The sequence below is a fragment of the Lycorma delicatula genome, chromosome 13 (assembly GCF_047948215.1).
Source record: "Lycorma delicatula isolate Av1 chromosome 13, ASM4794821v1, whole genome shotgun sequence".
Taxonomy (NCBI): Eukaryota; Metazoa; Arthropoda; class Insecta; order Hemiptera; family Fulgoridae; genus Lycorma; species Lycorma delicatula.
In genome coordinates, this window is record NC_134467.1 from 50,419,425 (window position 1) to 50,432,084 (window position 12,660).

The 12,660-nt window shown below is 32.5% G+C and overlaps 1 protein-coding gene across 4 annotated transcripts in view; it reads left to right on the forward strand.

The window, feature by feature from the left end:
• Positions 1-12,383, forward strand: part of LOC142333549 (uncharacterized) — a 72,644-nt gene extending 60,261 nt beyond the window's left edge. For all 4 annotated transcript variants that reach the window (XM_075380825.1, XM_075380828.1, XM_075380826.1 and 1 more), the window contains 2 exons: positions 6,468-6,534; positions 10,308-12,383. In XM_075380825.1, coding sequence (XP_075236940.1) covers positions 6,468-6,534; positions 10,308-12,295 — 2,055 coding nt within the window. In that variant the 3' untranslated portion in view covers positions 12,296-12,383. The remainder of the gene's footprint in view (positions 1-6,467; positions 6,535-10,307) is intronic.
• The last annotated feature ends 277 nt before the right edge of the window (positions 12,384-12,660 follow it).

The window sequence follows — 12,660 nt, forward strand, 5'->3', positions numbered from 1 at the left end:
CCAATTTAATTAATGTACCGTTTAATACGATTATAATAATATATTTCCGTTAAAAAAAAAACAGTTAAATTAATTAATAATAGTAAAATTCAACTTAAAAAAATAAATATGAGTCAAGCATATTACAGGACGATAAACTTATTCTAATTTTATATTAAGTATTATTATTATAGAAATTATATTGTAATTAATGTTGTAGCCGTTTTATTTTGTTTATTTCATTAATTTGACATTTTAAATTGATTTAATTAAATTTATTTTATTCTACTATAAATATGTTTGCATCTAACAATATTTCCTACAATTTCACGTAAACTAGAAGACAAGGGTATCATGCGCATGAATACTCATGGATTTTAAGGTAAATAAGTAAATAATTTTAGTTTATTTTTAAAAACCTTTTTGAACTTTTACTCCATTAAAGGCAAATAATTTGGTAAAAGGTTTTTTTTTAATCGATATTTTAAAATATTATTTACGTTTATTTTATTAACCCAAAGCGATTACAACTACATTTTAAATAAACGTTCAAATAAACAATTAGTAAATGCTATTATCTCAAAACGATCTCACCGAAAACGCAAACTTCAACAACGGAAAACCGGTTAATACAATAAACTAAAACCATCTAACATTGAAGTCGTTACTTTTGATATAAAAAGAAATTGCGTTATTATAATCTGTTTTATTTAAATATTAATTAATAATTATATTAAAATATAATATTTTTTCGTTTATTTAATTATGTAGTTAATTCGCGCAGGTTTGGCGGTACAGCGATGACGATCGACACGACCTAAACTAATGTAATGCACAACTTATATAGAACAAATTTCGCTCGTACGGTCGGCAGACCGGTGTAGCCGTGAGGCATAACGCACTATGTACCCGGGCGATCGAGTTCGAAACCCGGCCAAACCAAGTTATTTTTTTACATCTTAAATATTATTAGTTTATTTAATTCTACCTCTCACCTGTGACGTCATAAGATACCGGTAGTTTAGAATATTTTTTGGGGCGGGGGTGCGATTTTGCAAATGTTGTTATTTTTTAATCGTTAAAAAATCCGCCTAGGAAAAATACGAACGTAATTAGAAGAAATCTCAACATACTGAGGGTGATCTTGCTGTACAGCCGCCTACGCCCCTTTGACCTTTAAATTTAACATTTAAATCGATTCCGTATATGTAGAAGTAATCTGATCGAGTTTCGTCAAAATCTGTGAAGTTGTTCTCCTTATAATCGCCCGACACCAAAAATAAACAGGTACATACGAACATTAATATCCGGAAAATTTCCATCCGGTTTTTTGGGTTTCTTAGGTGTGAAAACGCGAAGATCCGGCGAAAACCGCATACGACCGATTACAACACTTTTCCTTTTACAGCTGTAGCTCTACTATAGCGCTATCCAGACGGGAAAGTAAAAGTGTAGGCCCACTTAAAACGGGTACTGTGAAGAAAACACCGAGTCCTGATAAGATTTTTGTTTCCTGAAGGTGTAAAACCGACCGAAATTCACTCGCGGATTTAAAACGGTATAGTAATAAACATATTAATCGAATTTTTATAAGCGGCTCGTAAGGTTTAAATCAAGCAGGAAAAACGTCACCTATTTTCATCGCGACGAAAGACCGGTGGAAATTCGACTGAAGCTTCGTAAAATCACATAAACGGGCTTATTCGCAAGAATAGACGATAAAAAATTTCGGAAATCGCTCAAATTTTAAGTGTAAGTATCAGAACGACCCGTTCCATTACCCGTGATAAGCTAAATCATCGAAAAAAGTGCTTTAGTTGGATTCCGTATCAAAAAAAGACACCCGAATTTCACATTAATTCGGAAATTAAATGACGGTTTTTAGTGGAAAATAACGACTTTTTTGATCGTATAATAATTTATGACCCAACTTAGAATCATTTTGAGCCGGAATCCTAGTATAGAATGAAAACGCGATAGTTTCCCCGGGAGGAAAAACTCAATATCTACGGGTCAGACGGTAAAGCGACGCTAACGGAGTTTTGAGACTAAAAGGGCCAAATTTATTACGATTATTTGAAAAACAAAATAACATGCGATCGATAGTGAATTCGACTGTGACGCTATAAAAAAAATGTCAAAAAAAAGACAAATCGATGAAAAATAGTGTACACGTTCTTCTTACAGTATAAGTGCACGCTAAGAAAGGATTTTCAAAGATTCCAAGTGTTTTATTATTATTTAAAATAGAATTTATTATTATTATTTTTTTAAAAATCCCGATTCATTAGAAGTTTTGGTAAAATTTAATACTTTTTAACCGGATCCGAATTTCAGACGAAAATCCCAAATATCTCGAAAACGGTCGGTCCTTAATCTGAAAACTTTTTTCGACCCCCTCGGAGATAACCTCATCCGTTCCAAGCGGTACCCGTCGGATTATAATACTTTCAAGCGCCCCCGGGGCGCCGTTCGGAAGTCGGGGTGGGGGTGCGATGAGGTGCCACCGTAATATCTCGGCAACAGCTCGTCCGATTTTCACGATTCAAACGGCGTATGTAACAGCAGGTCGAGCGCTAACTGTTTAACGTATCGGGTACGCTCTTTATCGACCGGATCTTGGTTATCCGGAAATTAAATCGTTTAGCCCTACGTTTTGATTGCACTCATCCACCGTAAAACGTACAGATTCGATCTATCGCTAAATACGTTCAAACCTATGCGCTAGCGCAGCCGTAAAGTATAAACTTATGAGGATTAAAAAGTAAAAAATAAGAAATACTTATAAAAAAATGTAAAAATCATTTTTATATTAAATGGATTAAAAAATAGAAAATAAAAAAATATGAAAATTTCTTTTTAAAACACCACTTTTAGATTAAACGCACTAAAAGGTAAAAAATAATTTTAGGACGGTATCTCAGAACGGAATTGACAACGAGGCTGTGATATGTAAAATTACGTGAAAATCATAGCTTCAAATTATAAATTTGATGTTTTTCCCAGTTTTTTTATATGCTTGATGAACGCAGCACCCTACACCCTGCAGCCCCCCCACTCTTTAGGCCATTCATAACGCATATGAATAAACTGTCAAAAAATTAAATTTTTGATTTGAAGCTGTGACTTTCACATAATCTTACACATCACCATCAAAGCTTGTCGTCAAATTCATTCTGAGATACCGTCCTAATTTTTTTTTTTTTTTTTACATTTTAGTGCCGTTGATTTAAGGGTGAGATTTAAAGCAAATTTTTTTTTACGTATTTTTTATTTACTTGATTGTTTTCTTCGTAAAATAATGAACTATAACCTAAAGGTAGGCACCGGAATGTACCGATCAGTAGCGGAGAATCCCGATCGGTTAGTATCAATTTATAATTTAACTTTTGTTATATCGATTTTCACCATCAACAAAAAAAATGTTTACACAAGAGGTAATCAATTTTTGACACCTAATACGAAATCCGGTCACCTGCTAGTGGTGTTTGTCGGGTAGCGCTAAGAACCGAGCAAAATACGTTTTTACCCGTACTTTGTACGGGCAGCCGATTAAAAATAATATTTTTAAGAAGAGGCCGATCGTTTTGAAACTCGTATTCTTAGATCGCTCAAAGTTTCGGGTCCTGTATCGACCAAACCGCTGCTCTCAAGAAATTACAATATATTGATATTTTTTATTAAGGGAATAGGCCGTAATTTTTACTTATTATTATTATTATTCTCACGAGTACGAGTTCGATGAACACAGCGGTCCAAGGGGCAAAGCCCTTTGGCTAAACGAGAAGGGAGAGCGAAGCGAGCCATGACCGGTAAAATATCCCCTGATTGCGACGGGAAACACATGTAAACATATAATGCGGGCGAAGGGGATACGATCTTTGTTCGAATTTATTTTACCTTTTCAAGGTCGAATTTAAAAAAAAAACCAAAAACCTATTTTTAATATTTACATGAAAATTACGTACAACACAAATCAAGTTGATATTTTCATTTGTTACCGAGAAAATAAAATAATAGCCGGGTTAAAAAATAATCTAAAATATATTTTAACTCTTTAAACTTAAAGTCCCAGCGTTCAAGTCCTAGTAAAGTCGGTTATTTTTTCACGGATTTGAATACTAGATCGCGGATACCGGTGTACTTTGGCAGTCGGGTTTCAATTAACCGCGCATTTCAGGAACGTCGACGTGAGACTGTACAAAAGTACACTTGATTTAATTCATACATATCATCCTTTGAAGTATTATCTAACGGTAATTACCGGAGTCTAAACAGAAAAAAGAAAGAACCCTTTAAATTTGGAATTTCAAAAAACCTAGAAATTAGTTTTTAGATATCACGTGAAAAAAAAATTACACACAACAAAAATCATGTTACTTCATAATCATCATTTGTTACCTAAATTTCATCGTTACTCCATTTTAACTCTTTAAACTCGGAATTTCAAAAAATCCTTTCTTAGTGTGCGCTTATACCGTAAGAAGAACACGTGTACAAACGTTCATCAATTTACCTTCAGTAGTTTTTGCTGGACGTTGATGAAGCAGTCAAGACAAGTTGCTTTATAGGTACATAGTATCGTCCAGACTATCGTGTAATTTATTTCTAATTCTATTTGTCACGGTTTAATTTTTCCAAAATATTTAAGTCTTTTGTTTTGTAACATTAAAGATTTTGTTTCGTCTAATATCTGGTTAAAATCCGGCGCATTTTGCTATGTTTTTTTTTAACTAAAGTTTGAAATTATTACGTTTGTATTTAGTTTTTGTGGACTTTATTCGTACCATTTTACTCAGAATCAAGCTCTTTTCAAGTCTTGTATGAAATTTTTACGTGTCTTTTACCCGTTTAACAAAGTAGCTTAGCGCCAAACATATGAAATATTGTGTTTTTCGATCACAATTTATTTTTTAGTCCATATTTCCATACTAAAAAACCGCTAATTAAAAAAAAAAAACTAAAAATACAGATCTGGGACTTATTTTTTTCAATAACTCAGATCAGATTTCATATAAAACCGCTAAATTTACTTTTTAATTTAGGTCTCAAGAATTATAGATCGGTATAATTCTACCGAAATCAGGGCGAAACTTTTCGCCGGCCAACACTCGCTAACGAAGCGTTTCTAAACCTATGTTTATACGAACTTTCTTCTTCGCTTTCACTAGTAGAACATGTCCGAAAGTATTTTTACATTTTTCGTGAATCATTATGTATGTTGAAATTTTAAATTTTAAATTCGTATTATAAAACAATTTTTTTTTGTCTTTAATTATCTGACTGGTTTGATGCAGCTCTCCAAAATTCCCTATCTAGTGCTGTTCGTTTCATTTCTCTATACCCCTTACATCCTACATCCCTAAAAATTTGTTTTACATATTGCAAACGTTGCCTGCCTGCACGATTCTTTCCTTCTACCTGCCCCTCCAATATTAAAGCGACTATTCTAGGATGCCTTAGTATGTGGCCTATAAGTCTGTCTTCTTTTAATTATATTTTTCCAAACGCTTCTTTCTTAATCTATTTGCCGCAATACCTCTTCATTTGTCGCTTTATCCACCCGTCTGATTTTTAACATTCTCCTATAGCACCGCATTTCAAAAGCTTCTAATCTTTTCTTCTCGGGTAGTCCGATCGTCCTAGTTCCACTTCCATATAAAGCGACGCTCCAAACATATACTTTAAAAAATCTTTTCCTGATGTTTAAATTAATTTTTGATGTCAACAAATTATATTTCTGACTGAAAGCTCGTTTAGTTTGGGCTATAAATAAATAAAATATTCGATTCGAATTTTATTATAAAATAGCAGAACATGAAAAAGGAAAATCTGTAATAAAATAAATACATAACTTATAATGTTACACTCAAAGTCCGCGCTCCAAGAATCTCACAAATATTAACACGTGAATCACTTTAACACGCGTTTTTATACCCGTGCTTGATACGATTCTCTAAACTCGTCGACACGCGTATTAATGGCCCGTTTTTAACTTGAATTTCTTTAGAATTCTTTGTAAAGTTTATCTGTGCATTTTCAGACTCGTCGAATGTTTTTACTAATATCTTCGCAAAAAGCAGTTTGTTTTGATAAATTCATCTAATTCTACGCCTAACTGATCGCGAAGTATTTCTAATCGGTACATATTTTAATCGTAATGTTTATAACATGTTGAAAATGTTTTTACAAAATCTCGTATTATATTTCTCTTGGATGACAGCAGTATCTAATTATTTTTTCACCCGCAGTTTAACATTTAAACTCGTTATTGTTTTATTACTTAAATGCTATTTTTCTCATCATAATAACAATAATTAAACGGTAATTGTATCAGTTGATTTTACCGCCGACTGCAAAAACCAAAATTTTTCAACTGTTGTACAGAGAAATTGAATTTTAAAGCGACATATATATTTTCAATTTTTATATTTAAAAATAATCAGATTATAAAAAGTTTTAACTATTATTTTGTAATTTTGTTTTAGATGAATCTGAGATGCTTTGTACTGCTATTATTAGCATTAGCTGTGACGACATACCCAAATTTTGGACGTAAGTTATTATTTAATGTAATTTAAAATATAATTTTGTACGTATATTTTTTCAATTAAAGTTGTAGCGCTTTCAAAACTTTACCTTTAATTATCACTAGTCGACAAAAACAAGTTATTCGTATATCTGTAATCATACATGGTTATTTTAATTCATTTTTGGGTGCTGAATTCAAAAATGTTATCCGAATTCGTGTAATATGTCACGTTTTTTTACATACATAAGAGTTATATACCGATAAATGCATAATCACTGTGAAATCAATATTTAAAAATATATATATATATATATATATATATATATATATATATATATATATATATATATATATATGAGTGTATTAATTTAAAATTTGGTTAAATTAACTAAATTTTTAGTTATTCAAACGCAGATAAATTGAAATACATTAATACAAATTTAACATGACGGCTTTTCATCGGAACTGTCTTAACTTTTATGTTGAAAAACTTTTTCGTTTGCACGATGTTTGATCATTTTCACTAAACAAAAAACAGTAGTCGCCCGTCATTCCAGGATTCCATATTCTTTGATCCACGATCAGAATATTGTGATGGAAACGCTCTCCTTGCTACTCGCCGACAGAGTCCAAATTTTCGGGAAAAAGGTCTAGCTGGGAGCGTAGGAAATGAATTTTTAATGACATCCTAGACGTTGTAGCTTATAAACCAAAAACTCTGATGTGAGCACCACATGACTCTTTGTACGCGTATTAAATTACATATAAACGTTTTTAAAAGTAAATAAAATTTTATTTCGCTAATAATTTCTGATTTAAAAAAAAAAAAAAATTTTTTAAATTGTTATTACTGAATTATTATTTATCGTAAAACCTTTTTTACAACCACCGGTTAATAATTATTAATAAATCAATATATTTAAATTAAAAAAAGGAGATGAAGTCGGATTCGAAACGATGTGCCTTCCCCTTCTAAGATCCAAATATTTCATTAATTAAAATTTTATTTGGCTATAACTCTGGAACCGATGAAAATAAGTACCGCTTATATATCGTTGAAAAGCTCTCGATTAGGGCTTATAACTGCAGTTGAAAAATTCCAAAATCCAAATTTGATTTGGATTTTGGGCTTTTTTGGACGTTTTTTGTTCAGTCGATTACAATCAAAAGGGGATAAAACCAAAATTTCAACATACTACGGCTAATCGTTTTTGAGTTATGCGAGATACATACGTACGTACAGACGTCACGTCGAAACCGGTCAAAATGGATTCAGGGATGGTCAAAATGGATATTTCCGTAGAAATCTGAAACCGACATTTTTCACCGATCACAAGGAAGTAAAAATCATGGAAAATTCTGGAAAAATGTGTTGAACTGTATTTTGAAAAATATTTGTCGACTGCCTGAACTTTGAAAAATTATTGTTTTAACGTCTTTGTCGTACGCTTACAGAACGGGTTATTTAAAACTCAAAAAATTTATTCAATACGTTTTGAATATTGGTAATTTATTCCTTCATTGTTATTTTTAAAAGTACTTGAAAAAAGTATAAAAGATCAGCTTTTAGCATTTTTTTAAAAGCGTAATGTATTAACGCCCCCTCCAATTTTTTCTATTTTTTTCACATAAAAATTAGTGTAGCATGTTTTATAATATAATTGAAAAAAACACTCTAACGTGCTGCTTTATACCGGCCATTTGAAACGCGTTAACAAATTTTGCCTACATCGTATCAGTCAAGGTCAACGAGCGTAGGTTAATGTCAAATGAAGCGATAAGGGATTGGAAAATGTACCTGAGAAAGGCGTGTCTGCTGATCGTTTATTAAAAAGGTGATCCAGGAATGACGGAAGAAATAGATAAGTCCTCATTTTCAAAAAGGAAGTACAATAGATGCAGAATTCTTCCAAATCAGTGGACATTTGGAGGTATTTGCAGAGAAATTATAAATATAATCGACCGAACTTACCCTACGCTCGCTAACCTTGAATAATTAATTAACAGTGATGTTTTCATTATTTAATTAATAAATTCTGTACCGGCCTCGGTGGCGCGAGTGGTAGCGTCTCGACCTTTCACCCGGAGGTCCCGGGTTCGAATCCCCACGTCAGGCATAACATTTTTACACACGCTACAAATCAATCATATCTCATCCTCTGAAGCAATACTTAACTGTGGTCCCGGAGGTTAAAAAAAAATTATAATAATCCAGTAATTACTGCAATTACGTATTTATTATTTAAATAATCGAAACATTACTGTTAATTAGACCCGAACGAAACAAGTGTAGATTAAGTGCGGTTAGAGTATATTTTTAATTAAAATCTGATGCGGACACCGCATGACTTCCTTGTACGTCTATTGAGTTACATATACGCATTTGTTGTTGCACTTGGTTTAAACTTATTTCATTTGAAAGCGAGATACGATCCTCCAATTCTTAAGCGGGCTGTTAAACGAGTGATGAAATATTAGTTTTTATTAACGTCAATTATTTATACGATTATTAATTCAACAACCTTACATGAAATATTAGGATGGAGTAAAAGTTCCCCGATTACTCTTTAAATAAATGCGTCTTACATCTATATAATATGTTTTCTAAATTATTACGATGTAACCGTCAACAAAATGAAAACAAAAACGAATTATCAGATGTTTCGCCAAATCTGACGTGGACACCGCACGACTTACTTGTGAAAAAATAAAGTTAAAAAAAGTATATACGTATATGAAGTCTGATTCGAACCGATGCGTCTTCCCCTGAGATCCAAATATTTCATTAATTAAAATTTTATTTAGCTATAACTCTGGAACCGATGAAAATAAGTACCGGTTACGATATATAGTCGAAAAGCTCTCGATGAGGCTTATTACCGCGGCTAAGAAAAAGTCCAAATACTAATTAAAATACCCAAAATGTTTAAGTTACACTAGAACTTTGAAACTTTATAGCGTTAAACGTAAGCACGAATTCGCAATTTCTTGACAAAAATGTTTTATAAATTACAAACGATGCCGTCAAATCCTTTGTAAAACGAAAGATTCGTTTAATGTATTTTACCTTGAGGTTATTTCACGTAATCGTATTTAAATAATTAATACGAACGTTAAACGCGTGTATTTTTTTTGTAATAATTTGTTTTTAATTAATTCGAGTATTTTTTCCGCCCGTCCAAGTTTCTGGACGCACGGTAGAAAGACGGACGTTCGAGTACAGGCAGGAGAAATGAAATTCAAAAGAAGTATTCTAAGGAAGACAAGAAGGGACAGGGTAACGAGCGATACGATTAGAGAGCGACTGAAATCGGGAAGTCTTGTCGAGTCGGTTTGGGCGTATTAGACGGACGGAAGAAGAAGGTTTACCGAACAGGACGACGCGTGCAGAAGAAACAGGTAGAAGACAGAAATGAAACGCGGAAGTGCGGTGAGAGATGATTCACGGATCGAGGCGGATGGAGAAATTTTGGATTAAAAGGAGCTGAAAATAATGGAATCGAACGTTCGTAGTCGACGCGTTTCGGAGTACTTCCGTTCTTAAAATCGGTTTTCACATTCCCTTAACTATTTAAGTGCTAAAAGTAGGTTTGAGATCGGAGGCGCTTGCAATCTTAGAGCGACCGCGGCAGAGAATAAAGAAATCGATTACGATAATCCTAGCGGAAATATAAAACGCGAAAAAAAATTTATTTTTTATTTATAATTTGTTTTATATTGTCGCGATCTATGTAAGCTATTATTTGTTTCGATCAGAATAAAAAAAAATGATTTCTTTTTTTCTTTTTGTTTCCAGAAGCTCGAAATTGTGCCGGTTTAAAAGGCAAAAGGGGAGAAGATTGTGCAAAACAAAAGTTAAGAGAAGTGCTGACCGGTTTTTTTATGAAACTTCCTAAACGAAGGCCTGGTTTATATAACGCTAATGATATTTTTGAACCTAACAAGAATCTAAGTAGTTCTTACAAAAGTATATTTTGTAAAGATAAACCTAATTACGAAATTACTGTTAATAACAAAACTAAGGACCGATCGAATATAAAAATTACAAAAACTAATCCGATTAAAGTAAACTATACTTCTACCGCTATTAAATCGGCGTTAGAAAATAATTCTGACGAAAACTTAAAAAAGAAACCGTTAGCGAAAGGAAGTAGAAAAATAGGGAACGAAAACGGGCCGTTCCGTGATGTTATAAGCAATATTTATCGACCGAGCGATGAAATGGCAAACAAATTTAGACAACACAATTCAGAACCCAAGGATGAACACGAAATATTCACTTCTGTTACAGAATCTTCGCTCGACGAATTTAGTAAGATGGAAATTTTAAAATCGAAACGAAATAATTTAACTTTAGCGCAATTTCACGATGATTTTTTTAAAATGATTACGAAGCCGCAAAAAATTATAAAAAAATATAATAAAACCGTAAAAAATCCTGAAATATCAGGATTTTTTATAAAACCGTTACAACACCCTAAAAAACTTCCAGAGTTTAAACCGATTTGGGTTATAAATGCGTCTGAGATGCAAAGTGTTATGCCGCATCCGGCACACCCTAGTTACGTCATAAGTCCTCAAGCGTCGTCGATTATTGTGATTAACCCCGACGATAGAATATTATTTCAAAGAGATAATAACGATATAAACGTAAACGAATATTTACCGGAAACTTCTTCGCCTTCCAAAAGAAATTACGATTATACGAACGATGCCGGCGAACAGCTTCGTGTTCCCCAACCTCGCAATTATAATTATTACTCTAATAGTAAGAGAAAAAAAAATAATAACGGTAATAACGACGAATTTTTTCGTTTGATAAACGATCCTAAATTTTTAGAATTTGTTATGCGTAAAGCGATACCGGATTACACGTCAAGAGGGAAAGAAAATAATACTTCTTCGTCGACCGATCTCTATCAAACGATTCAACTTTTAGCGTATTTCAGTTACGGCAATACGATTCGTCCTGAAGGATTCGCGATAAGAAATTTACGATCGTTAAAACCTATTATACCGTCGTTTTGTTATAAACATTTAGAAAAACAGCGATATCCGACGCGTACCGAATACTGTTCGATGTTATATAATTGTCTTACCGTACCTCGTAACGATTGTCATAAAAATAAAAATAAAATTTATACCTGGGATGACATTTCATTATTATCGGGGGTGGATTTTACGCCGACAGATTATTTTACTAATTATTGTCGTAAGCATCGAGACGATAATTTTGCGATAGATATTCTTACCGATTGCCTTTTTGATCCGGAGTGTATTCGAAATTTAAATCGAAGCCTAAGTTCTATTAAAGATTCTTTATTTAAAATTATTCCTTTAAACGATCCGGAGTTTATCGATTTTATACGTAGTACATTAAATTGTAGCGAAATCAAAAATAATAATAACAGTCGTAAAATAGATAAAGAAGAAATTAAACCTACTACTGTAAAACCCGATGTAAAAGATCAATCTACACAGACGGCTATTCCGTTACAAGATGACGATAAAAATAAAACTACGGATAACCCGACTCCAGAAACCGATAAATTAGGATTAAAAGGAAGAATAGACAATTTTAAAAGAAATAATGAAATTTTCGATTACGATATTCAGGATAACGATCAACAACGCGTTACAAAACAGAAATTTAATAATGACATTTTTTTAAAAAATATGGTACCGCTTCAACAAAATTTAAATTCTGATTACGAACATTTTTACAGTATGATACCTGTCAAGGGAGATATTGAAAGTTATAATAAAGATTATTTTAATAAATAACAGAAATGCATTGTATTAAAAAAAAAACAAAAAAACAAGCGTTTGAACTGAAAAAAAAATTGTGTAAGATTAAAAAAAAGAGATGTGTACTGAGTAAATAAAATTAATTGTACGAATATAAGAAAAAAGTTTTCATTTAAAATTTCTCAATAACCTTTTTTTAATTTGTCTACTTCCTCTACACTCCTTTACCGGGTCGACAAAAAAAGATTGAAACTGCGGGTTGTTTCTAATTTTGTATCGATCGCTTTCAAATTGTTCTCTAAAAAAAACTCGACCCAAAATCTCGGTCGGGTTCGTTAACGGCTAAAATCGGACGGTAAGGTTGGAAACGGGGTTGCTTTTTCGAAAAAAAACAAAAAGCT